The 26,768-nt window shown below is 34.6% G+C and overlaps 4 protein-coding genes across 6 annotated transcripts; 2 read left to right on the top strand and 2 right to left on the bottom strand.

The window, feature by feature from the left end:
- Window positions 1-9,308: 9,308 nt before the first annotated feature.
- Window positions 9,309-13,214, top strand: LOC107958300 (CSC1-like protein ERD4). Its single transcript, XM_016894020.2, is given in 7 exon segments — window positions 9,309-10,037; window positions 10,759-10,916; window positions 11,030-11,305; window positions 11,400-11,535; window positions 11,538-12,237; window positions 12,315-12,570; window positions 12,669-13,214. Coding segments are annotated over 7 exon segments (2,175 nt in total). The 5' UTR covers window positions 9,309-9,766; the 3' UTR covers window positions 13,047-13,214.
- A 147-nt stretch (window positions 13,215-13,361) lies between these two features.
- LOC107958302 (phospholipase A1-Igamma1, chloroplastic) lies at window positions 13,362-15,034 on the bottom strand. Its single transcript, XM_016894021.2, has one exon. It carries the CDS (start codon window positions 15,032-15,034, stop codon window positions 13,463-13,465), a length of 1,572 nt encoding a protein of 523 aa, XP_016749510.2. The 3' UTR covers window positions 13,362-13,462.
- Window positions 15,035-16,479: 1,445 nt separating this feature from the next.
- Window positions 16,480-20,714, bottom strand: LOC107958303 (proteasome subunit alpha type-2-A). Of its 2 annotated transcripts, none has more exons than XM_016894023.2 (12): window positions 20,529-20,714; window positions 20,305-20,388; window positions 20,132-20,208; window positions 19,963-20,027; window positions 19,494-19,540; window positions 18,667-18,742; window positions 18,366-18,433; window positions 17,762-17,831; window positions 17,577-17,662; window positions 17,302-17,364; window positions 17,063-17,128; window positions 16,480-16,808 (listed from the first exon to the last, which is right to left on the bottom strand). In XM_016894023.2, exons 2-12 carry the CDS (start codon window positions 20,343-20,345, stop codon window positions 16,760-16,762), a joined length of 708 nt encoding a protein of 235 aa, XP_016749512.1. In that variant the 5' UTR covers window positions 20,346-20,388; window positions 20,529-20,714; the 3' UTR covers window positions 16,480-16,759. The 2 variants fall into 2 exon arrangements, with proteins under 2 accessions (XP_016749512.1, XP_016749511.1); XM_016894022.2 differs by having other exon boundaries at window positions 20,475-20,668.
- Window positions 20,715-21,245: 531 nt separating this feature from the next.
- LOC107958304 (uncharacterized protein At4g19900) lies at window positions 21,246-25,690 on the top strand. Of its 2 annotated transcripts, XM_041113541.1 has the most exons (6): window positions 21,248-21,432; window positions 21,542-22,694; window positions 22,769-22,918; window positions 23,770-23,898; window positions 24,442-24,636; window positions 25,421-25,690. In XM_041113541.1, exons 2-6 carry the CDS (start codon window positions 21,724-21,726, stop codon window positions 25,605-25,607), a joined length of 1,632 nt encoding a protein of 543 aa, XP_040969475.1. In that variant the 5' UTR covers window positions 21,248-21,432; window positions 21,542-21,723; the 3' UTR covers window positions 25,608-25,690. The 2 variants fall into 2 exon arrangements, with proteins under 2 accessions (XP_016749513.2, XP_040969475.1); XM_016894024.2 differs by having other exon boundaries at window positions 21,246-22,694.
- Window positions 25,691-26,768: the final 1,078 nt, after the last annotated feature.

Genomic DNA, 26,768 nt, shown 5'->3' with positions numbered 1-26,768 from the left:
AAAAATGTATAATGATTTGAAAAAATTGTATTGGTAGGTAGGAATGAAAAGAGATATTTCAGAGTTTGTTTCTAGATGCTTGATTTGTCAACAGGTAAAGGCCGAACATCAGGTACCCTCAAGATTATTGCAGCCTGTGCTAGTTCCAGAATGGAAATGGGATCGAGTTACTATGGATTTTGTAACAGGATTGCCGTTTACACCGAGAAAGAAAGATGCAGTATGGGTTGTGATTGATAAGTTAACGAAGTCGGCTCATTTTATCCCAGTTCATATGGATTATTCACTTGACAAGTTGGCCGAGTTATATATTTCAGAGATAGTCAGACTACACGGGGTACCATTATCGATCATTTCAGACAGAGATCCAAGATTTACTTCACGGTTCTGGAAGAAGTTACAAGAGGCTTTAGGTACAAAGTTGAGTTTTAGTATGGCTTTTCATCCTCAAACCGACGGTCAGTCAGAGAGAGTTATTCAAGTACTTGAAGATATGCTTAGATGCTGTGTATTGGAATTTCAAGGCAGTTGGGAAAAATATTTACCATTAGTAGAGTTTGCTTACAATAATAGTTATCAGTCAAGTTTGAAGATGGCACCTTATGAAGCTTTGTATTGACGTAAATATCGCACACCTTTGTATTGGATAGAGCTTAAAGAAAATCAGATTTACAGGATTGATCTAGTTAAGGAAATAGAAGAGAAAGTAAAAATCATCAGAGATTGCTTGAAAGCAGCTTCAGACAGACAAAAGTCGTATGCAGATTTGAAGAGAAAAGAGATTGAGTATCAAGTTGGTGACAAAGTTTTTTTGAAAGTATCCCCGTGGAAGAAAGTTCTCAGATTTGGTAAGAAAGGCAAACTAAGTCCACGTTTTATTGGACCGTTTGAAGTAATTGAGAGAGTCTGACCATTAGCATATCGGTTAGCTTTGCCGATTGAGTTAGAGAAGATTCATAATGTATTTCATGTGTCTATGCTACGTCGTTATCGTTCAAATCCGTCACATGTGATTTTTCAGACAGAGGTTGAGATTCAGCCAGACATGACTTACGGTGAAGAACCGGTAAAGATTCTAGCTCGAGAGGTAAAGCAATTAAGGAATAAAAGTATTGCACTTGTGAAAGTACTATGGAATAGACACGGGGTAGATGAGGCTACATGGGAACCCGAAGAGGCTATGAGAAAACAGTACCCAAATCTCTTTACAGGTAAGATTTTCGGGACGAAAATTCCTAAAGGGGGGAGAAATGTAACATCCCGAAATAGGGCCTAAACGGAACAGTGGTTGTGAAACCACAAATCTGAGGTAGAAAAATTTATTTTATTATTATTTTGAGGTTCATGGTATGATTGCATGATTGTGTGAAAATTTCGTGATGAAATTCTATGCATAAAGTGCTTAAGTTGAGGTTAGGGACTAAATCGAATAATTTGCAAAACTTGCATTCTAGAAGTTTTTAGTATGAAATTGCTTTGGAATATTAATTAGGAGGGTTTAAATAAAAATTTGACCAATTTTAAGTTCATGGACAAAAATTAGGACATGAAAGGAATTTTTGAAAGTTTAGTAAGGAGGGACAATTTGGTCATTTGGATATTAAATGAATTAAAAAGGGAAAAATAACACAAAAATGGTCATCTTCTCAATTAGTTTCTGCCGATCTTTGCTCTCCTCCATAGCTGGGGTTTCTTCAACTTTCAAGCTTCATAGTAAGTGATTCCAAGCCCCGTTTTTAATGATCTTTACGTTTTTGGAGTCCCGATAACTTGATTAAACTTATTCTAGCAATAATTCAACCTAGGGTTCATATTTGGAAAAATACTCATAGCTGAAATTTGTGTATTTTGGTGTTTTATGATAGAATATGACGTTTTAAATTATGTTAAACACCTTATGCTACTCAGTTTTAAGTGAAAACGAGTAAAAGGGCTTAAATCGGAAAAAAAAATACCAATAGTCATAAGTATATGTTAGAGTCTGATTTTGATATTTCCATAGAAGGGAAAAATGATCAGCATGTCATAAAACATAAGAAAATAGGATGAAGTTTAATTTACGAGCCTTGGGGCAAAAGTGCAAATATGTGAAAGTTTAGGGGTAAAAATATAATTTTTCCAAAGTTTGGGTCAAGGACTGTTTTAATAAATGTGAATATTAAATAAGTTAAATTTGCTATTATAGATCAAGAAGAACGAAATTCGGGAGTAGATCGGGGAAAAGAAAAAGTAAATGACTAAATTGTAAAGTTTAGTCACATTTTGTATCAAGGTAAGTTACAGTGAATAAATGCAATATTCTTTTATTTTACATTATTATTGTCAATTTCCAGCATTTATATATTATGTTATGAAAATATTTAAAGTCGAATTTAAGGTGAAGTGACAGAGGAAAAGTGTTAGAAAGCCCCGGTTGAACCCTAGAAATGTTAGGATATTAGGGTTGACAGGATAGAACAGAAATGAGCCATGTAAGTCCATATTAGAAATATGGCTTTGGAGGCAGGATTGAGCCATGTAAGTCCATATTATATATGGCATTGGAGACAGGAATAATTCATGTAAGTCCATGTCAAAGACATGGCATTGGCAGGATATTGAAAGACAGGAACGACCCTAGTATCCTTAGTATTCCGAGTTGTTCAACGGGTCAGGGTACGAGTTAAATTACAGTGAATTAACATCAAATGAAAAGTAGATTATATTTATGAAAAAGGAAAGGTCAGGTAAGAAAGAAGGTAAGGGAATAAAGAAGAAGATAGAAATTGAGAAGTAAAGAAATTTATGATGTTAGATGATATTATGCATAATTATCCATTATGTTGAATGTTGTGATTTATTTGCTTGTAAGCTTACTAAGCCTAGTGCTTAATCTCTTTATTTTCTTCTTCTTATAGTACTTATCTAGCCACTCGGGGATCGAAGGAAACGTCGGAGGCCGATCACACTATCAAAGAAATAACTCGGTATAATTAGACGTTTTGTTTTGGGTATGGCATGTATAGAAACTTAGCTACTTTTGGTATAATATGAACAATGAATGATGTGTAAATACTTGCTAGTGATTAGCTAATAAAATGGCCGATGATATACATGTTTATTAATATGTATGATTGAATGATGATTATCACATGAAAATTATGAAAAATGTGAAAGTAACCTAAAAACAGATTCAAGTAACAGAAATGATGTAACTTTGAAAATCACTAAAAATTGTAGAAACATAGTTTGAAGACGAATAATATATGAAATTAAAGCTTATTATGTCTATTTTCTTATGGAATAAGCAAAACAGGTAAAGGTTTTGTATTTTATAAGATATCTGAGTTTTAGTGAAATAGGGCCAGAGCAATTTCTGGATCCCCTGTTCCAACTTTAGAAATTCACCATAAATTTTACAAAAATAATTAGGTGGTGTAATTCATATTGCTAGAATCTTTATTGAATATAGTTTTAATAGAAACAAACGGTACAGTCATATGAATTTTGTACAGAGATAAAAGTGGTTCGTAGTAAGTAGAGGCCAGTGCAGTCGAATTCTAAAACAGGAGTAACTTTAACTAATAAACTGTACTAATTGGCTTAGTCAAAAATTCTAGAAAAAAATTAGTAGATAGATATATGAGTCTAGTTTCAGGAAAAAATTACGGATCTTAATTTTGAGTTTTGAAACTTGAGAAATGAATTTTTAAGCAACCATGACGCAGAAAAATAGTTTATTCTGAAAATTAAAATAAGTGGTTTAGAGTTGTTTAAAAGGTAAGATAAGTTTAGTAACACCTCAAGCTTGACTCCGGTGACAGTTTCGGGCGTGGGGGTGTTACAAATCAACAGAAGTAATCTCCTATCTTGCACTTGTATTTTATTTTAATAAGAATTTGAGTCACAACTCTAACACCTCCAAATCTCTCTCTTCGTCTTTGCACTAAATTTCTCTGTAATCACCTGTAATTTTACCATTTTCCAAGTGATTATTGGAAGTGTGGAGGAGAAGGCTTCATCGGAGGTAGATGTGCTGCTGTCGCAGAGGCTGCAAAGGAAAATAGGGGAGGGTGATGAAGACATGGGGTTCTTTTTCCTTGATTAAGTTTGGGTTCCGTTATTGCAAGAAGCTAGAAATTAAAAAAAGGAAAAGAAAAACAAGAATGAAGAAAAAAAGAACAAACAGAATATAGAAATTACTCGTGAAGCTAGAAAATTATGTAATTATTTTTAATTTTTTTACATATATTTTCTGAAGTTTAATTTTCTATAAATTATATATTAAATCTTTTTATTCTTATGATCTTTTAAACGTTTTTATATTTTTACTTAATTTTAAGATTTTTATATATCAACTTTAATATTTTAAGTTTTAAGATTTTTTTTTATAAAATTCAATTACAAGAAAATTTTCAAAAGTAACAAAATGATATTTTAATTATAATTTAAGGGTTAAAGTAATTATTAACGGTTTGAATTAATGTTCATCCATTAACTTCAATGTAACTATTCAATAATATTAATGACTATTAAGTAATTTTTGAAAATTCAATAATTGAAATGTAATTTTAAACAAAATTTAGGGATAGATAGTGAAGTTTACCAAAAAATTTATTAAAAAGGAAATCATTTTTAGTGTAACAAAAATGTTTTCTATATCTATTTTACTTTCTATAGATTAATTATTTTGGTTTCGTCTTGTTGCTCCGAATCATTTAACAAGATACAACTTGCACCAAAACCATTAAAATAGCAAAAAGTTATCGATTACAACACAAACGCAATTTTTTGGCTTTGGAGCCTACAATTCCCTTTTCAAAATCCTTTCATATTTTTTTAGTTTCTATTAGAAGTAATTGCATTCATGAAGAGGAAGGTTACAACGGAGCAGTATACTGAATACGAACATGTTTCTAATGTTTTTAGCATGCCAATATGTAATTTTGTTATAATCCCTTTTCTTTACAGAGCGGAAAGAGATTCCGAGTAAACCATCAGCTATTTCTTAAAATATCGTCGACCTGTTGTCATATTCACCATTGCGTCAGCAACTCTGTTGCCTTCTCGATAAGTATGCCACATCACCCCCTACAGCTAGAGCATTGGAATGCTGACTATCGAAACTATTACACCGCAGATTCACCACCACTAAACCATCCACCTCTAGCACTACCCTCCTCGTTCCGCAAAACCAAGCCTGCTGCAGCTCGTCATAAACTACTCATAATTCCGCTTCAGTCATAGTACACCGCCCTATATTCCTCGCTAATCCAGCCATCAACTCACCCCTATGATCACATATAATCCCTCCAGAGTAAGCTAAACCAGAATCTGTTTTACATGCCTCATCCGCATTGACTTTGAACCAGCCAATAGGTGGATTCTCCCGTTGAACCAAACGGCACACTCTAGTTTGAAAACTGTATTCCCAACCTGCTTGTCATGAAATGATGTTTGTACCTCAGCCTGCAACCGTAGACATTCTCTGCTTCAACATAATTAGGCTTTTTTACTTATATAATATAAAAAAATTAAAAATTTTAAAAAAGAGATTTTAATTGGATTAATTACAAAATTGGTATAGTTGAGGTGACAGAAATGTGTCAAATAGGCAGCACCACCCTTATTTTCTAACAAATATTAGTGACTGTAAATAAATTTTTTTTATATCAAGTGAAGGCATTTTCATTAGCGGTATTAAAATGGGATTTTATATAGTTTAAATACGGGTTGATGATTGTGCTCATGTAATAGGTGCCAATCTCATAGGCGGTTTTCAGCTCTTTACCTAATTTGTGTTCTTTTAATTATTTATATTATTTCTTTACTTGAAAAATTGGGTAATTTGATGTTCTAAGTTTAATTGGGTAATTTGAGGTTCTAAGTTTAGCGGTTTGGTTCTTTTATGTTTGTATGCTATTATTTATGATTTTTATATTTTTAAGAATAATTTTGTTCTTTCTTTTCCTGGAGAATTGTGTAATTTGAGATTGTTCCATTAAGTTCTTTGGTTCTAATGTTGCTAATTTCTGTTATGTACTATTATTTGATGACTTTTATGTTTTCTTTCTAAATTCTAATCGAATTGCTTTGTTGTTCATTAGGCAATAATGGTAAACTAAAATGATAATTTTTTTATACGATTTTGCTCATAACTACAATTTTTTGTGGGAAGAGAGTTAAAAGCGATACTATCATGGTTGATGCTCTAACTAAAGTCAATAAATTTGTCCAAATGTGTCATCTATGAGATTGGCACCATTGGTGTCGCCTATTACATGGGCACAACCATCAATTCATATTTAAACCGTATAAAATCTCATTTTGATACTGCCAATAAAGATACCTTCATCTAATATAATTTTTTTTTAATGGTGATTGACATGTGTTAGAAAATAGAGTGATGCTGCCTATTTGACACCCTCCGTCACCCCAACCATACTAGCTTCGTAATTAATCAAGTTGGTATCCCATTTTCAAAATTTTTAATTTTTTTATATTATATATATAAAAAAGCCACATAATTAGCATTGAAAATCTCATTATTCCTCCTTGTCCATAAATCCAACATATTGAGTTAAAATATATGTTTAAATTATTTATAATAATATAATTTATTTTGTAAAAAAAAACTTTTAATCAACTCATTATATCAATTCAATTATAATATAACTTAAAACTTTAAAATGTGAATACAGTTTCCTCTAAGTAGTGAAATAATGATTAAGACTTTATAATCTGAAAACATTCTGAAGCGGAAAAAGATAACCTAGTATTTTAATGGATTAATCATTTAACTCAATTCATCATATTACAAATAACATAAGGTGTACAAAAGCGCGTTGGTCCCATAAACAATAGCGCCATTGCTATCAAGGAGCCTGGCCTTCCACTACCAATACATTTCATACAAATTATTTTTGCAGTTTAAACCTTCAACATTCCCTTATCCTTCACACTTATCATTTCACCTTTACAAAGGGTTTTACACTGTATATATCTATTTTTGTCTTTCAAAGTCTCGCCAATAAATAAAAAAAAGGTACATTTTTTACTCTAGCTATTTTCTTCTCTGAATTCCTTGATATCAACATAGCAATCCCCCATTCCATATAATTATGGGGGTTGGAAATTAAGGGCTCATCGGAAGGAATACCTGGCAACAAGCCTTTTCTAAATCCACTCCGAATTTATCTTCCCCTCATATGAATCTTTTAAATTCAAATAATTGAAGACAAAGGCACTGTGCAATTGACTGAGAAGTAGCTTATTAATATTAACAACACGGCGTCTGGTCCTCAATGAAACTGAAAAATCAAGGTGATTTTCAGTGTCTAGTATCACCTTTACTTGTTAATGCATTATTGGATTATCAAAATAATTAATATATTCCAATTATATTCAACCATTTTTGTTATAATTTTTTAATATGTATTAATTACACACAATGGTGTTGAGCAAGAAAATTAAAACTAATGAATTGTAAAGAAAACCTCATTTCTAAAAATTCACATTATTAGAATCCAAAGTTACGTAAAAGGTAACACATAATTTTATTAAAAATAAACTGCTTTAGGTTCTATCCAACTCGAATGTGATGATGGAGAGAAGTTGAAAAAAGGCGTGGGCCAAGGTGGTTCGTTGATAAAAAGTTGCCCTTCCTTTCAAGCAAAGTGTTATAATTTGCCAACTACACAAACTATTCGTATATCTTTCTTCTACTTTTTTCAAAAAATAAAATAAAATTTTCGTCAACAAGAGTTCCCATGCAGTATTATATCTGCCAAACCATATATTAGCCAAGTGTGAAATACACTACTTATTGTTTCACTTTTACTTTTAGCTTAATGATTTCTTTTTCTGTGTGAAATTCATTTGAATTTATTTTATTTAAAGAATGATAAAAATGAAAGTCTTTTGTTAACACATTGTCAGTCTTTAATTGGGATCACATGTGGATGTGAAGATTTTTATTTCTTTTGCCATTCTATTGAAGCAATATATGATTTTGACTATTTATTTAGCTTTGTATAAAAAAATATTTAAGGTTCAATTAAATGAGATTTTTTTTAAACGATTATATATCTACATACTCGTACTAATTATCTTTTTTTCATAAAAGAAAGATATTTTCGGCTCCATCCCACCTTCCCTTTTCATCAACTAACATTCTTTTAACACATAGGCACATGTTGGTGGTTCCCACTCGGCTATCTGCCCCGCCACGTGCCTCTCCTGGATCAGTCTTTCTCAGGAAAAAACGGTCTAAATTTCAAACAAGTTCGGGGTCCCACATTCTCCTCAACCGTGAAAAATATTATCTCATCACCTGTCGGCAACGCAAAGATTATGCCACGTGTCAGAGCGAACATCAAAGCCCTGTCCCCCCCCCTTTCTTTTTCCTTCCACGTCTGGCTTTTAAGTTGGTAAAGAAAGATATCTCAAGTCCCTACTCGGCGGGAGTAATTTCCGACATCGCACTCGCTGTTGGCTGATGCCGACTGCATATAGGGATCTAACACGTGTAACATACAGAGAGACAATAGCTTTCATTTGAAGTTCAGCTTTTTTTTTTCTTCATATTTTGTCGTTTGTTTTCAAAAATCATTTGAAGTTGCTGAGACAAAAAATGAGAGTTAAGCTGGTAATTTCTGAGTCACACAGATTTTTTAGTGGATAAGGTAGATAGACACGGACAAAAGAAATTATGGTATTAGCTTTTTTTCCACCTCATTTTTTGAAGTTTTATTTTATATTTTGAGTTTCAAGCCTTCCGTTTATATAAAAAAAATTAATGAGTGAATTTAATAAAAGTAAGATATTAAATAAGTTCTAAGAATCAATTAAGCAGATGTGCATTCTATAACAAATTGTTATTTTAAAAGATTTTACTTTTAACTTTAAAAAAATACTTTTTATATTTTAATATAAAAATATACTATTTTAATTGCATTCAAATGCAAAACAATACATTACTACACTTCTCATTTTATTATTAATTTATTATCACCTTTTATTTCCATAAAAGATGATTTTAGTCCGTAACATTTTATGGTAACCTGTATTAAAAAACATAAGTGTGTTTTAACTATAAAATTTAGTAAGTCTCTAATGAAACAAATTCATACAAAATGAAATTTCATTACGGGAAACCAAAGGATCCCAAATTTTTTCTCCATTTTAGTGTCTTACCGACAGATTTGCCCGCATGTAAGCAACATAAAGTGGGAAAACCAATCATTCACAGCTTGAAAAACCAAATTATGGCGATTGTTAAGTATTTATCAGTTCATTAAAACTTACTTAACCGTACGTAACTGTAAGAACAAACATAAATTTTTGTCTTGTCCTTTTACTTGACCACAGACTAACAATCCATCTCCATGAAATCCGCTTTAAAACACTGTTCTCTTACGCCAATCCTTGCATTAAAAAGAAAGAAAAAAAAAAGAGAAAAAAGATGGAACATAGCAAAGAATGAAATACTCATTTTCATACCCCACAAAAGGAAAAAACCAGCATCCAAAACCCCAGTTCTAGATATTTTTTTTTCATTTGAAAACTTTGGGTTATCGTAATCTGTAACCACCCACCAACTCAATAAATGCCAAATTAATTTTTTTTCCCTTCAACTTTTAAATCCTTTCCTCTTTTGTTTCCCCTTCTTTTCCTAGACTGTTATTTTATCAGGTCTTTTAACGGCTACCACTTCATTCCCTTCTTCTTCTACCTTCAGTTTCAGAAAACAGAGGAACTTTTTTTTTTAAAGGAAGAGTGAAGGCAGATGGATTTTAGTTCATTCTTGACGTCCTTAGGGACTTCTTTTGTAATATTCATAGTGTTGATGGTGCTCTTTGCATGGCTTTCGACGAGGCAAGGGAACGCGGTGGTGTATTATCCGAACCGGATCGTCAAAGGTATGGAACCGTGGGAAGGCGGTTCAAGGACAAGAAACCCTTTCGCTTGGATAAAGGAAGCCTTGTCTTCGAGTGAACAAGATGTCATCAACATGTCTGGGATTGACACTGCCGTCTACTTCGTCTTCCTCAGCACTGGTTTTTGTCCTTATCTTTTTGTCTCCTTTGTCAGTTTTCTTCACACGTGTGAATCTTATGTACAAATGTTGGCTTTTCAGTTACTCTACTCGATGTCCTGTCCTTTTTTTTTTTTTTTTGAGTTTGAGATCTGTTTGTGTTTGTTAATGCAGTTCTAGTTTAGGAGGTTTTTTTGGAGGTTGATTAGAAAGTTAGCTTTTTTCTTACTTTAGTTTTAAACTAGGGTTAGAACTTTTGTTGGTTTGTTGTTATTTTTGGGAATTTTTTCCTGAAGTGAATTTTATATTGACTTCTCTGTTTCTATTTCTGGTCAGTTTTTTTTTTCTCTACTTTAATGGGATTCTTCTTGTCTTTTCTGATATATCAGTCAAATATACAAAGTACTCTGAATTGTTATACCAGAAATTGTGTTAGTTTATTCTATGTTAGCTGGACTTGGACTTTGTAAATGTAGGTTATGGTATATGTTTGGAACCAATATATCTAAATTTTCCCAGTTTATTTTTTCTAAGATACTTGTAGAGAACCATATAACATATATAGTAACACAAACATTTTAAGAAAAATATAAAAAAAAAGTAGGAAAATGAAGGTAAGGAAATATAGGATCTTTGTTATTTGATTCCAGAACAATGAAGAAATTTTCTGTCTGAATTTGCTTGATGTAATGAATAAAAGTGTCTGAAGGATGAACTCTGAAATTCTAATTCTTTTTCGACAGTATTGGGAATCTTGGTTTTGTCTGGCATTGTACTGCTTCCAGTTCTTCTACCCATCGCTGCAACTGATGATGGTGTGAAGAAGAACGAACATACTAGTAATACTACGAGCAATGGAACTTTCAGCGACCTAGACAAGTTATCAATGGCGAATATTGAGGTAAGCTATGTAACATTCTCATGAACCGGATTTGTTTTTCTCCGACCAAGTACGATTACGATGTCACAGATATGTTTTGATGTACAAAAGTCTGTTTATTGTTGTCTATACAGGTGAAGAGTCCAAGGTTGTGGGCATTCCTGGTAGCCACCTATTGGGTGTCTGTGGTCACCTATTTCCTTACATTTAAGGCTTACCAACATGTTTCTGCACTAAGAGCTACTGCTCTAATGTCTAATGAAGTGAAACCTGAGCAATTCGCGGTTCTTGTTAGAGACTTGCCGAATGCCACTTCAGGTCAAACTCGAAAACAGCAGGTTGATACATACTTCAAATCTATATATCCTGAGACATTCTACAGATCAATGGTGGTCACTAACAACAAAGAGGTAAGATGATAATAATGTGCATCTCTTTTCGAGTTGAAACCTTTTCGTTCATCGCTGTTCAATTTTTTTAAGCAAACATATTGTTGAAATTTAGGTTGATAAAATCTGGGGAGAGTTGGAAGGGTTCAAGAAGAAGCTTGCGCGCGCAGAAGCCATATATGCACTGTCCCAGAGAAATGGTCAAGGCACGAGACCAACCAACAGAACCGGCTTCCTTGGTCTCTGTGGTAAAAAGTAGACAGCATAGAGTACTACAATGAAAAGATTAAGGAATTGACACAAAAATTGGAAGCTGAACAAAAGGTGACCCTCCGAGAAAAGCAGCAAGGTTCTGCTTTGGTTTTCTTTACCAGTAGGGTGACTGCAGCCCTGGCTGCTCAAAGCCTACATGCTCAGATGGTTGACAATTGGACCGTTACTGAAGCGCCCGAACCTCGTCAACTCATATGGAGCAACCTGGCCATCAAGTTCTACGATAGAATAATACGACAATATGTCGTTTATATTGTCGTGTTTCTGACCATAGTTTTTTATATGATTCCCATTACTTTTATCTCTGCAGTCACAACCCTTAAGAATCTGAGAAAACTTCTGCCATTCTTGAAGCCTATTGTTGATATAGCTGCACTAAAGACGGTATTGGAGGCATATCTTCCTCAGCTTGCACTCATCATATTTTTGGCATTATTGCCCAAGTTCCTCTTTTTCCTCTCTAAAACCGAGGGAATCCCTAGTGGGAGCCATGTCATAAGGGCTGCATCTGGGAAATACTTTTATTTCATCGTGTTTAATGTTTTCATTGGTGTTACTATTGGTGGGACTTTGATCGCTTCAATTAAGACCATTGAGGAGAAGCCTAACTCCGTTTTCGACATGCTGGCAAAAAGTCTGCCTGGCAATGCAACTTTCTTCCTTACATTCGTGGCTCTAAAGTAAGCTTTCATCCTTTTATTATCGCAATTGCTTTAAATGTTTGATTTTTAGTTTGATTGGGTTATTGGTTTGACAGGTTCTTTGTTGGTTATGGGCTTGAGCTTTCTCGAATAGTCCCTCTAATCATATATCATTTGAAGAGAAAATATCTTTGCAAGAACGAAGCCGAGTTAAGAGAAGCTTGGTTTCCCGGAGATATTAACTATGTAACTAGAGTTCCTAGTGACATGCTTATCGTCACAATCGTTCTTTGCTACTCGGTTATAGCTCCTGTGATCATCCCATTTGGAGTACTTTACTTTGCCTTGGGTTGGCTTGTTCTCCGGAATCAGGTATTTTACCCCGTTAATTTTCTGCTTATTGATAATTATTCTCACAATTTGATTTTAGTTTCGTTTTATTTATTGGTTGTACACCCTTCGTATAACAGGCACTCAAAGTTTATGTTCCGGCATATGAGAGCTATGGAAGAATGTGGCCTCACATGCAAACCCGAATCATTAGTGCCCTGTTCTTATACCAAGTTACCATGTTGGGTTACTTTGGGGTCATGAGATTCTACTATACTCCCATCCTGGTTCCGCTCCCGATATTGTCTCTCGTCTTTGTCATTGTCTGTAGGAAGAAATTCTATGGGGCTTTTTGTCACACGGTGCTTGAGGTCGCTAGCCAAGAACTGAAAGAAACTCCTCACATGGAACAGATATTCAAATCCTTTATCCCACCAAGCTTGATCTCTGACAAACAAGAAGATGAGCACTTTGAAGATGCTTTGTCTCAAGTTTCAAGATCAGAATCTTCTGTTTGATGTACATTTTTTTGTTTGTCTTGCTTGTGTCTTTCCACTGAGGTACCATGTCATTGTCTTGAACCTCAAGTGTCCTTAAACTTAGATTTGTCTGTTGATAATATGGTTTTAGGGAACCTTGCTGTCAGATAGTTTGTTTTTAACACAATCACTTCCTTTGGATCTTCAGCTTGAATTTCTTAAATTAGTTCTTGTTCAGTGTTTAATGGAGTTTTGTAGATAGGTCGCCTTGTAAACAATTGCTTCTCTTTCAAGCTTACTGTATAATCAAATTCAACAAAAGAGAGCTAAAAGAACTCATTTGTAGATCAGATGTTCAACAAATAAATGACTCTTATATCAACAGAAGAAATGGGCTAAAAGAAGACACTCAAAATTGGACTTTGGGTTCATGTTTTTGAATCAACAATTAATCTTTAAAGTGAAGGGTCGTGATCAGATCCGATGCTACGTGGAGAAGGGATGTATTCAACTGGTCTCCCTGGTTTAACCCATCTGCCATATTGGTTCAGCACAAGTCCCTTGAATGGCCTTTGATACCAAAACTCTGGGATCTTCAACTCCTTTATCAACATATCAGTTGACTTGTTAACCAAGGCAACATCTCTTCTTGCATTCCAGCGAAACTTTGATGTCTTGCTAATGTATCCATCTAACAGATGGAGGTAAGTCTCCAAATTATGAGACCCTGTGTAATCCGGGTCACGTGTTAAGTATGGGGACATGAGTACATCAAGTTTCAACTGCGTTCCGACATGGCGGTAAATCCATTTCAATCTCCCTGTAACCGCTGTAAACTTGTTAAGAATGGTGTTGAGTATGAACCCTGGCAACTTTGGGACTATGTCTTGCTTGACAACAACCCTTAGTGTCTTCACTCCTAGTTCCTTGAGCTTCTCCTTGAAATGTATGTTCCCAACTCTTGGTGCACCGAAAGAGATGACGTTGATGAAGAGATGGGGGACATACGTTGCGGCATCGTAGGCATTGAGGAGTGCCAATGCGCCTCCAAGGCTATGACCGCAAATTGTTAAGCTAACTTCCTCACCTCTGTCTCTGAAAAAGCTAACAAGCTTCTGGATTTCTTCCTTGACTTGTTCCGATGCACTCAACTTGTTGTACCTTGAGAAGTCACCCTTGGAAGAGTAGATGCTGAGGAACCCTCTTTGCACCTTGATATTAGTTTTCCCAAGACGCTGCAGACGTGTTTTGAGGTCCGTGTACCACTCGGTTGGAGCCACCGTGCCCCGCCATGCCACGAGGATATCTCTCCTCCCAATCCTTGCGGTTTCAGCATCTCCGCTGACTGCAACATATCCCATCCAGTTGGAATCCTTACTCCAAGTACAATAAGTCCTCTCCAACCATTCAGGAACATCGACATGGGACATGGCATAAATGTACTTGGTAACCTTGTAACCATGTTTAGTAAGGCCTAGTTCTTCAAACAATTTGTGCCTATTGTATCTACAGCTTCCACAAAACTCTGATAAAGGATCAAAGTCGAAAGCATCATACGTTCCTTGGACGAATTCTCCGTACTTGACAACCTCTCGCCTTAGCCAAGGGTGGAGAGGCTCAATAAGGCCATCCCAATTATGCAAACCATGAAGCTCACGCCATCGTGTGGATATATTCTCGATGGGGGACTTGGTGGGAGTCATTGCATGACCGTGGTCGATGAAATCGGCCGCGGTGTAGGGCAATTGAATGAGTTGTGCCAATGGCATCGTGGGACGAATTGTCTTTTTCTTTTTCATTACATGCTTAATCGGCTTGATGATAGCCATATCATGATGATTAAGTTTAAGAGTCGAAAGCTTGCTCAGGTTTGATGCAAGATGGAGATGAAGGCGATGCTTGAGAGTGGATTTCAAGACCTTCTTCATACGCTGCCAAGTAACACTAAGCTTCAGTTTCCATACCCTTTTGGTCCTTGGCCTTTCTGTTTTCTGCCTATCGACATGTCTCACCGGTGACAACTGCATCTTATCCATGAAAGAAAAACCTGGTAATATACTAATATCGGCGTAGTGGTGGAGAGCAAAAAGCAAGAACCGTGAAAAGGTGGTGGATGAAAATGAATAATATAGAAAACGGTATGTTTGATGTAAATTTGAGAAAGACATGGGAATGGGAGGGTTTATATAGATATTGATTGTTTAATCAGAGAACCAAACTGTTAGACCTTTGGAACAAGTAGCAACACTTTCTTGTTCTGAGAACCTTCTGAATTCTAAGCTGCGATCGCCATCGCCATCTGGATGGTCAATTATCAACTTTTTTTTTGTTTTTTCTTTGTTCCACGGAAGTCAATTGGAGACTGCATCAAATAATAAAAACTTAATACACGTCGTCTTGTTGTGTGTATAACTGGTAAAATCCGTAATTTATTAAGGTATTATTAATTTTAAACATGAATATAATATATGTTTTTGAGTATACCATATCGTATTTATTATATCATCCTCGTATCTATTCAACGTTTCATGTTGATTTTTTTTTTAAATTGTTTTTACTTTTTGGTCTAGGGTTAACCTCAGAGCCATCACTGCTAACCCTTTAACGATAACAAAATAATTGGTAAAAGCCATAATATCGTCGCCAATGGCAGCTGAGCTTTCTTCTTGGACGTTGGTTGGGTCAATTTTAATTTGAGACTTAAAAAACGTGTGAGGCTGTCGCTTTGTGCATTGGCCATATTCATGAATTCTTGGGAGGCTCCCCTTCTTAAGCAGCCTCAACTGACCAAAGATGTGGTATGGACTTAGTTCGTATTACTGTTAATTTCTTTATAAAAAGCTATATTGCAATTGACTTATTAAGTTTAATTGGGTTTAAATATATGATTTAGAGAATATTTAATGTTAGGTCCAAAATAAAAACTGGATAAGACCATATATGACAATAGTTCTGGGTCTCACTCACTGCCCCTGCACAAATGCGATCGTCCTAGCTCCAGGCCCCCACCTATATGCCATTAGACTGCAACTTCATGAACAATAGATTGAAAATCCCAACCACCTTTTTAAAAAATCAAATAAAATTCAACTTGCAATCTAATATTAACTATTCTCAGTTGACTATTATTTGAAGTTAATAGCATCATCTCTGATTAGATAATTTTATGTGTATATTACATTAACCATTTCTTTTCTATAATTTAAAGCTTTTAATATTTGTAGTAGTCACCTGGTTCCCATATGTTTAATTGCTTTGGAATTTCAAGCTCACCGCATGGCATAGCATTGATCAATTATTGTTGTAACAATGTCTTCCGGGATGAGCTTGGTGAACTAGAACTAAAAACATTGACAGTGGTAATCAAGCACGGATTCAATTCATTGGGAATTCACCTATTGATGGTTTCTTAAGTACAGTCAGAGTTTAATTCGGATTCACGCAGGCATATGCATGTGAAAATGTTGGTAAATTGAGTAAAGAATCCCTCATTTGACGGCAAAAAAACTGCCCAACAAAGGACTGGTTTTAAATGAACAAGGCAGAAGGGTTTAAATCTAGAAGAGAGACCCTGAAGATATTCCCTAACCAACAGGCGCATGTGAGCATGCCCTTAAAATTGAGGTGCAACAAAGCTAAAAACATGTATACCAGAAACGTAAAGTAAATCATTTTTGACTGAAATGTACGGTCTCAAAACAAATGTTGCATAAAAAGGAACACTTCTTGATAGTCTCGAGAAAGAAGATAAGCTACTCGACTTCAGCCAAATAATCATCAATTTCAGCCGGGGTTAGTACCCTGCAGTACAGAAAGCAGAAGTAATTAAGCCACTAGAAACAAACGTTCTGAATTTCAGAAATAAAAAATAGCACGAACAACACAAATAAGTGCAATAAGCATGATTGCAAGTAAACAAACACAACATTCAGATTCAGAAGTGCATTTCACAAGGAGTCGCTACTTTGTAAAACTTCCTAAAAGGCCATATTCCATCACCATACCACCGGCAAAAGGGTTTAGAAAGTGGGGGAAAGGGTCAAAGCGGTGCTTGCCTGAATTTTTTGTCAGTTCCAATAATCCCAATTTCAATGTTTTTCCCTGAGATTTGTCCTTCAAATCTGCAAAATTGAGAGAACGGGTTGCAAGATTATTAATGACACAATAGTAAAGACAACCTATACAATTTTTTTTCCGAGGTTCTTTGATATATATATATATATGGATAAGGGATCTTCCTGTGCGGTAACATTTAAAGATAACCAGGTGGGAGAAATTTTAGCATTGACATTACCCCTCTTTGAGAGTCAAAATAGCAGTATGCACAGCATCATCAAGCTCCATATCATCAGTGTATCTACAAGGAAAGAACAAATCAACTGCAATTTCAGTAACAGAGAAACAGAATGCAGGAGAATGTCCATCTCAATTCTGGAAATGATGGGCATTTAATTTATATAATTTTAAGCTAAATAAATTGATATCCTAACATAATCAGCATAACATATCATATAAATTTTTGGTAAATTTAGAATTGCATTCTATAAGAACCAGATTCTAGGCAAACACCTTTTCTCAAGAAATGTTTTTGCATTTGAGACATTTTTCCCCATTGCTGAGGCTTTCCATGAGAAATAGGAACCAGATGGATCCACCTAGTGATAAGGAACAAAATCATGAAGCTGAAAAGCACATAAAACACTGTATTCAATCTCTAACTGGCCATATAATTAACTATTATCTATGAGAAGTACCTGGTACAATTGTGGACCATTGTCGTCATATCCAGCAACCAGTAGAGATACACCAAAAGGCCTTACACCACTACAAAGAGAAAGAAAGATACATCAAACTTACTATCAAAGCAAGAGGATTGCACAATTTAGCATTTCCACTTTTTTGGTCCAATTCAAACGGACCCAAAAATAGCAGCAAGGCCATGGATGATAAGGCATGTGAAAAAATTGCGGTCTACAACATTGCCATTTTTCTCTGAAGTTCTCTTCTCATATTCCACTTTCAGCTCCAACATAATGCAAAAATATTAAGGCCAAAATTACACCGGAAAAAACTTAGTAATATACAAAAATTCTAAGACAAAGTCTTCTAAAAGAAACTTAGTATTATACAGAAAGTTTTAAGAAAAAAACATTTAAGAATTATGCTACTTTCACTTTGGCCAAATAAACTATGCTACTTTACAACTCAAAAGCTGACATGAAGCAAAGATGACCTACTTTTGCATAACAGACTACTATCGAAGCCTGTAAACAGTTTGATTCCTCAAAATCATAGCCATAATTCTGAGAAAAGAGAAGGAAGAATAGTTGTTTTTACAGACAAGGACAAAATTCTTACCCAGACTGAGTGAACTCCTGCATCACAGCTGCAGTTTCCCTTACAAGTTGTGTTACTGGAATTGGTTCCTGCAAACAAAAACTAATACATCTTAGAATCCAGTCAATATATGACATATAACCCTTTATTTTTTAACTGAGTTATTGGACAAATGTATAAGGTAAATGTACAGATAAAATTAACTTTGATCAATAGATCAGACCAAAGCTACAATACCATGATTTGATCTGACATAATTTTTTCCCAGATGCACATAGGTTAGAAATTAAGTTAACTAAGCGTCATTAAGAGCCATCAATACCTTATACAATCTATGATACTGTTCTGCCTGCTTTCTACTTTTCCGAACCAAAACTCGAAAATCAGGGCCCATACCACTACAGAACAATACGAAGATTTATGTGAATCTATATATCAGAAATATAGAAGTTATATTAGAAGCAAAGAACTGTATTAAAACATAGAAATGGTGATGAGCTATTTACTTAGTAGCCTAGTAATCAAACCTACTTATTTTGAAAGAAACGCATTTCACCTTTCTACATGCCTAACCGTCTTTCAAAATCAAAAGCACAGTCTCCTTTCTTTTGTTGGCTATAGCGAAAAGTGGCACAAAATAATAAACCATAAAAAAAACTATATTACATGGTTAACAACTTACAGAGCTTCTTACAAAAAAAAACATAACAAGACAGCAAGATCATAAATAAAAATTCTCTGACAAATAGGATATGAGTAAATGAATTCTTCATATATTAATCAAGGCATAGAACAAAAAGAAAAGGTAGGGAAGCTTTTTAAAAAAGGAATAAATTCCATGAAACAAAAAATGGCCATGTACTGGATAGTCGATTTTTAGAAAAAGAGTATTCTATGATAGACCAACTTATGAACCGTGAAGTTAGTAACTTAGGGTGCTCCTTTTGAAATCTCTGTTTGGTAAGTCAACAATGTCATAGATGCACATGAACTGGTACTTGCTCAAGACATTGGCGAAACACAGAGATAATTACAGACTTAATTTTCAAGAAGTTTAATCCAATATGCATGCTAATCAGATCCAATATATCTCCAACTAAAAGAACAAAATAACTGAGCTTTCCAGATAATTGCAGAAAGAAAAGAAACCTGTAAACAACTCCAATATTTGGTGTCAGACACTGTATTTTCTGAACCTGAAATCAGACATCAAATGTCCACATTTTGTGGTAATTAACAAAAAATCATCAGCATGGAACTAGAAATCGAATACCCTAGGCTTTTAATCTTCATACATTATAAAGTTGAATTGCTTCAAAAGAACAAACTAATTCTACCAGGAAAAGAAAATTAAAGCATCATCAATTATCAGTTAACTTTTACATGATAACATAGAGCCTCACATATTTTCCCAAAACAAAAACTAAAAGTAATTAAGCAAATACAAGCATTGCATGTTTCTATCGCTAGGAAGTGAGTGCATTCAACCATTCCCTAATTTTTGGTAAACCCAATACCCAAGGTCATATTGACACCAAGGTCGATGTAACATGGGAAAATCTAGAAATCCAAATGCAGATAGAAAGTGTGAGTGTATGGTACTAAATAATATACCCACAGAGGTTTCGTCAACCAAGATTGAAGGCAATTTCTTCTCAGTAGCAATTACTACCCCATTAGCAGCTGTAATTTAAAACCATTTATTAGCATAAAAATCAAAACCATCAGCAACTTTTTTAATACTTCTAAAATCCCAAAACCCTTTTTTAAAAAGAAAACAAAGAAACCTTTGATTCCAAGAGATGTTTGACCCGATCCTACTGCCGTCAAGGCGTGCTCGATCTGAACTAGCTTTCCTGAAGGACTGTTCAAGAACACAACAAAAAAAAAAGAACTTTTGTTCTAAAAAAATTATGAAATATAGTACATTAACAAAGCTATAAAGCGAAGAAGACATTACCTGAAAGTTGTGAGAGAAAATGAATATTGACTGTCTCCCATGGTTTTGATTTAAGGAGAAACGGAATTGATAAAATACAGAAACCTGAAAGTCCGAAACACTGAAAATTGTTAAAAGAAGAAAAGAGAGAGGGAACAAAGCGGATATCACTAAAAGAGAAAAGGATTTACTTCGGGGGTTTGGGGGGTGATTATGAACAAAAGAAAAAAAGTGTGCACTTTTACTTTATGCAGGTTGCTAGATCGGAGAAGTTTTCATTTCTTGTCGAGGAAGAAGGTTCGCAGAGATGTGGGTTGGGCTTTGTTTGCATAAACCATTTTTAAACTCCATTTAAGGCCCATGAGCTTATAGGGTTTGAGGATTTCCAGGGGAGCTGAGTTTGTGAAACTCCAATTTTTTGCTCTTTTATCATCAGAATTGCACAAAATGTGCTCTGCAAATTTCCTTGCTTGCTTTACAGAAATTAATATTTAAGCATGGAAAAATTTGATGTGAAACTCAAAATTTTAATTACAATGTTTTGACTTAAAATTTGAAAATTTTAATCATAAATTAACTTTATCATTCACAAACTTTTTTAATCTTCACACATAGTGAAAGAAATAAAAAATAATAGAAAATATTTGAGCTATGACTTTTTAAATAGTAATTATTTCTAAACCATAAAAATTAAAATAATTAATTAATCCAAAAAAATAATATAAAGCGAAAGGTGGCATAATCCATAGTAGTTTACATTGTTAAAAAGGTGATTTATTTTATTTTAATTTTTTAAACCACTCTAAGGATGGAGGGGAGGCACAAATTAATTTAAGGAAAATTCTTTTTTACATATTAGCGAATTTTTTAACCTGCAAATTAATACAATTTTAAAAATGGTTACCAAAATTGCGTAACGTTACCCAGAAGTTACCCCTTATAAATAAATTTTACAAATTTGGTTAGAACATAGAAAAATATGTTAATTTCCCACCATAGCCAAATGCTCCACGTGAAGGCTAGGAACTTTCTGCACTGTCGCACTCCGTCTTCTCTTTTATCCATTGCCGGAATTCGCTAAGAGTTTAACGGCGGGGGAAAATGATTCGGAATCTCCGATCTCGGCGGCGGCCACGTTACGGCGCACAGGTATGTGCTGTGATCTCAGCTCTTCTCCTGTTATTTTCAGTATCTATTCTCTACAGCCGCCTTTCCCTCTCTTCCAAATCCCACATGTATCCCCACCACTCCTCCGTAGATAACAACGACGCGGTTTTCCACTCCATCCCTCTCCTCTCCGACTCCGAAGACGTCGCCACCACCACCATCACCTCCTCAACCGACGACAAAATTGACGAACTCGACACTCTCGAAGAAAACGACATAACCGAAGACGACAACAACAATGAGGTCGAGCAAGAGGAGCAAGAAATCACGACTATGAATAAAAAAGACAAGATCTTTTCGTCTGGGCATTTTTATTTCGACCATTTAAGTCGATCAATCAGAAGAGCTTTCAATAAACGTTCGATTCAAGATTGGGATTACGATGGAGGGTTTTTGAACGAAGGGTTTTCGGGGGAAGATGTCAAAATTAAGGCAGCCTTTGGATCCGATGGTATCCCATTGGATGAGGAAGTTAGGAGCAAGATGACTGAAGTGGAAAGTATTGAAGATGCTTTGCTGGTCAAGAAAGTTGCCGGGAGAAAAGTGAACCCTTTGAGGGAGAAATGGGGTGATTGGTTTGATAAGAAAAGTGATTTTTTGAGAAGGGGTAGAATGTTTAAGTCGAATTTGGAGATTTTGAATCCTTTGAATAATCCTTTGCTGCAAGACCCTGACGGGATTGGTGCTACTGGCTTGACTAGAGGGGATAAAATGGTGCAGAAGTGGATTTTGAGTGAGTTTAAGAAGGTCCCTTTTACTGGGAAGAAGCCCTTGGGGATTTCCGAGACGGGCTTGAAGGTTAATAAAGGCAGTGAGAGTAAGAAAAATGAAAATGCGAGGAATATGTTAAGCGAAAGAGAAAGTAGTAGCAGTGAAGATTTGAGTTCAAATACAAATAGAAATGAGAGTAGAATTAGGAAGAATGAGGTCAAGAATGAAGATTTGGAGGCTCATAAGACTAACACTGAGTTTTCAGGCCATATATATGCGGATGGAAAGAGATGGGGTTACTATCCTGGATTGGACTCAAGGTTGTCTTTTATAGATTTTGTGGATGCATTTTTTAAGAAAGGGAAGTGTGATATGAGAGTTTTTATGATATGGAATTCCCCTCCATGGATGTATAGTGTTAGGCACCAAAGGGGGCTAGAGAGTCTGCTTGCTCAGCATAGAGATGCTTGTGTCTTAGTGTTCTCCGAAACGATTGAGCTTGATTTCTTCAAAGATAGCTTTTTGAAAGATGGGTAAGTTTTGTTCTGGTTCTGCATTTTGATTTATCATATCAATGCTTCTATAAATGGTTTCGTGTGCCGCACAGTTACAAAGTTGCTGTAGCAATGCCAAACCTTGATGAATTGTTGAAAGATACACCTACCCATGTATTTGCATCTTTGTGGCTTAAATGGAGAAAGACAAAATTCTATACTATCCATTATAGTGAGCTCGTTCGACTTGCTGCTCTTTACAAGTAAGCCTGCTCATATACTTTTGTGAAGTCTAGAATGCAATTTTGAATTGTTTCATTAATTTGCTGCCATAAATATTGGAAACTGGATCTTGGTTGTTCAATGAATTATGCTCTTTACAAGTAAGCTTGCTCATCTGTGCACATATTTTTGTGAAGTTTAGGATGTTTTTATCAATTTGCTGCAATACATGTTGGAAATCAGGTCTTGTTTCAATGGATTATGCTCTTTTCTGATAGTCAAATTCATCTGTTTTCCCTTTTATTATTATTGTTATAGTTTATATTTGAGATTTATAGATAAACTAAGGCATTAAATTTGTCGGTACATCAAAATTCATCCGTTTTCCCTTTTATTATTATTGTTATAGTATATACCTAGCACATTCAAAATTTATTTTCTTTCTACTTTTCCACTCCCTCTTTCCATCCTTTCTCTTTTCCACTCAACTCAACCTAGCACGTTCTAAATGTGCTTAACTTTTTTGGGCACATTGTTGAGGGGTAAAAGTAACTAACTGTCAAATCAAAAGCTTAAAGTGGTGCAGAAGGGAAGCAGTCTCCCTTACTCAATGTTGAGGATCACGATGGTTCTATTTGGAGTTTTGAGCTCAGTTCTCTTGTTTTTAGTATGGTAAATGTTAATTATTACTCCTAGTTGGAGCACGACATAGAGAATTTATGACAATCTCTTATTTCTTTCTGCTTAAGTTGAACTTTCTAAATCATTGGTTTTAATAGGTGGCTACATGACTGACTTCAGTCAGTACGCTGCTACCTTTTAGCTTCAATGTTTACAGTTTTTGTTTTCCTTGTACCCTTATTCCTGCTTGTCTTCCGATATTGTTTTGCAGATATGGTGGCATTTATCTTGATTCTGACATTATAGTTCTGAAACCGTTATTGACACTCAATAATTCTGTGGGCCTTGAAGATCAAGGAAGCTCTTTGAATGGAGCTTTAATGGCATTTAGAAAGGAGAGGTAAATGTTGCACTGTTTTTTATGTTCTCAATTATTTTTTCCAGTTTTTGGCTTGGTTGAAACTAGTGTTGCTTGTGCTTGGATTTTTCAAGTAATAAAAATATTTTTTTATTAATTCTCGAGTATTTTAAGAGTTTTACTACTTGAAGCTGTTGTGTCATCTTCTCAACATGATGCTGCTTTTTTTTGGTTTTATCATATTCATTTCTTTCAAAAGAAAAAGCTCTTCTTCTTGTTTCCTTTCTTCGAATAATTTTTATAATAGAAAGCTATATCTGTTTTATTCTGTGTTGAGGCATGTTCTAATGACTAGGCATATATTTTGGTCTATAATTTATATCTAGTTTCTGAAATGAAAGTCTCTTCCTCAAAGTTTTGGGTGGGAGGGATTGTAGGAGAGCTACACTCTGGGGTTTGGAAGGGCACCTCTGAAGTAGAGAAATTTATATTGTTTTTCCTTTTCGATTTTATATGGTTTTGGTAGATTGTTGGTTTTTCTTATACCAGCAATTAAATCAATCTTGGATATTTGCATTTGTGCAGTCCTTTTATAATGGAGTGTTTGAATGAGTTCTATTTGACGTATGATGATACCCGATTGAGATGGAATGGGGCTGATCTTCTATCAAGAGTTGCAAAAAGGTTTTCGAATGGAAAGAACATATCCATCAAACAGCCAGAGTTAAATGTGAAACCTTCCGCTGTTTTCTTCCCTATTAGTTCTCAGCATATTATAAGGTACCATCCCATATACATCCCACCTCTTGGAAATGATAAACGCATGTCTCTCGTAAAATTTACAATTCCAAGTCACTTTAGGCAATATGCATGTATGCACGAATAAACATGAAACCATCCATATACATGTTTCTAAGCATATGTATATTTTGTTCTTATTATTGCAAAATCTGACTAGTGATGCTCTCCATGCTCCCCCAACTCCAACTTTCTTCTCCTACTGCCTTTTTTTCTGCTTCTCCACAGTGACTGATTAGTTTGTGGGAAGGTGATTCCTTTGTTATATCTTCTATTTGGGATATCTCTATTCTAGCAAACGCGCTATTTTGCCATGTTTTGGCTATATGCCTAGAACTACACTTTAAATAAGTAGATCCTTGGATTTCCAGGTGTAGATGGTTCCAAGAAGAGTTATTATTTTAGGATGAACATTTAGTCATTTGACCATCTCCTTTATATTTCAATAGCTTTAGTGAGTTTGTTTCTTGCAGTTTGCCGAACTCTGTTAGAACCTAGAAAAAACACCCACTTTTACCATAAAACAGATTGTCAATGGCCTGCTCTTGCAGCAAGTGTTCCATAGCCAATAAAAGGTATTACCTTATAATTGTGATCCTCAAGGCACACACTAACTTGCATTTATGAAAAGGAAATTTTTACAGTTTGCATGTTAACATTTTCTCTAGCTTGCCTTGCGATTCTTTGCACTTTAACTAGTTGACTTCTTTTCATTTTAAGTTGTAAATTATTCTCTTCTGCAATTACTAATTTGGATAAAAAACAGATACTTTGTCTCACCGACGACAGAATCTGAGAAATTGCAGCAAGATGCTTTATTCAACAGGATTCTGACCGAGTCTGTGACGTTTCATTTCTGGAACAGCTTGACGTCTGCGCTCATTCCAGAGCCAAAGAGCCTCGTAGCCAGGCTTATTAACCATCCATGTATTCATTGCTCCGAATTGTTGTGAATTTCACATCTCTCTTTGGTGTTGCCAAAGAATTAATCAAAACAATTATTTTTTAACCGACGGTCACAAAATGGTTTATGATATTTTTAGGTTTTCAATTTCATGTTAGAAATCAACATAGTTGTAAAGTCTCTATAATCTCATTCCTCCAATTTTGCCAATGATTAGGCTCCCCAACCAAGTCAAAGTTGATCTTTTGTAATTTTATTGCCAATTAAATAGCTCAGCTGGTAATATATACCTTTGGCCGTTGTGCAAATAAGACATGGCTGCCTAATGAATAGAAGTGGTTTCTTTATTAAATAGTCATTTTGATCCATCAACATCAAGTTGTTACATTGACATGTTGCTGAGTGATATCCAATGTTAGATTCTCGTGAATTGTAGTTAGCATTGTGTCCAAAACTTCCTCAATAAAGAAAGCCAAATGCAAAAGTAATGGAAGTTGGTCGGGTATTGTGAAGACAAGGATACCAGGCAAAAGTGACTGGTGTTTCATTTGATAGATCCTATGATTTCACAGTTGATTTATGTTATAGCCTGTTTAGAAATCATGATTTGGGTAAAAGTTGATTTATGTTATAGCCTGTTTCGAAATCATGATTTGGGTAAAAGTAAATGGATTTCTATTTGAAAATTTACTTCTTTTGGATAATTAAATTTGAATTTGAGTAAACTTAAAGTCTAATTTTGATAAGAGTTATATTTTGAATTTTAAAATCTATTTTAAAACTTTGAATTTTTTAAATTCAACATTGATTAAAACTTTTTTATTCTCTCTTCTTTCTCATTTCTTTCAAAAGCTAAATAATAATTAATTAATTTTACTTATAATATATCGTTAACTAAGTTCAAGGTTTTATGAATTGAAGCAGTAGGCAAACTGATTAGACCACCAATTCTTGGTTCAATTGGTTCGATCAATTCAATTGGTTCAATTGAATAAATTAATAAAAATAAAAATAAATATTTAAAAATAGATCAAATTGATTCAATCGTCGGTTCGACCAGTTCAATCAGTTCACAAGTCAACCAATCTGACCCCTTATTTCGGACTTATGTCCCGATCTATTCTTGATCCAATCTGAATTTGGAAACAATGATAAAGCTTCATGCATTTAATTTAATAGAACATAAATATTCAAAATTTTAATTTATACC

The sequence above is a fragment of the Gossypium hirsutum genome, chromosome A05 (genome assembly GCF_007990345.1).
Source record: "Gossypium hirsutum isolate 1008001.06 chromosome A05, Gossypium_hirsutum_v2.1, whole genome shotgun sequence".
Classification (NCBI taxonomy): domain Eukaryota; kingdom Viridiplantae; phylum Streptophyta; class Magnoliopsida; order Malvales; family Malvaceae; genus Gossypium; species Gossypium hirsutum.
The sequence above is the reverse complement of the archived record's forward strand: the minus strand, read 5'-3'. Positions and strand labels throughout refer to the sequence as shown.

Excerpts from the sequence above, each read along its gene's own strand:
- LOC107958302 (XM_016894021.2), bottom strand. The coding sequence starts at position 15,034 with ATGCAGTTGTCACCGGTGAGACATGTCGATAGGCAGAAAACAGAAAGG.
- LOC107958303 (XM_016894023.2), bottom strand. The coding sequence starts at position 20,345 with ATGGGAGACAGTCAATATTCATTTTCTCTCACAACTTTCAG. Across the intron at positions 18,434-18,666 it reads AGTATCATAGATTGTATAAG|GAACCAATTCCAGTAACACA; the intron begins GTATTGATGGCT and ends TTTTGTTTGCAG. Across the intron at positions 17,129-17,301 it reads ATTTTGACTCTCAAAGAGGG|ATTTGAAGGACAAATCTCAG; the intron begins GTAATGTCAATG and ends TCAATTTTGCAG.
- LOC107958304 (XM_016894024.2), top strand. The coding sequence starts at position 21,385 with ATGATTCGGAATCTCCGATCTCGGCGGCGGCCACGTTACGGCGCACAG. Across the intron at positions 22,695-22,768 it reads GATAGCTTTTTGAAAGATGG|TTACAAAGTTGCTGTAGCAA; the intron begins GTAAGTTTTGTT and ends TGTGCCGCACAG. Across the intron at positions 22,919-23,769 it reads CGACTTGCTGCTCTTTACAA|ATATGGTGGCATTTATCTTG; the intron begins GTAAGCCTGCTC and ends ATTGTTTTGCAG.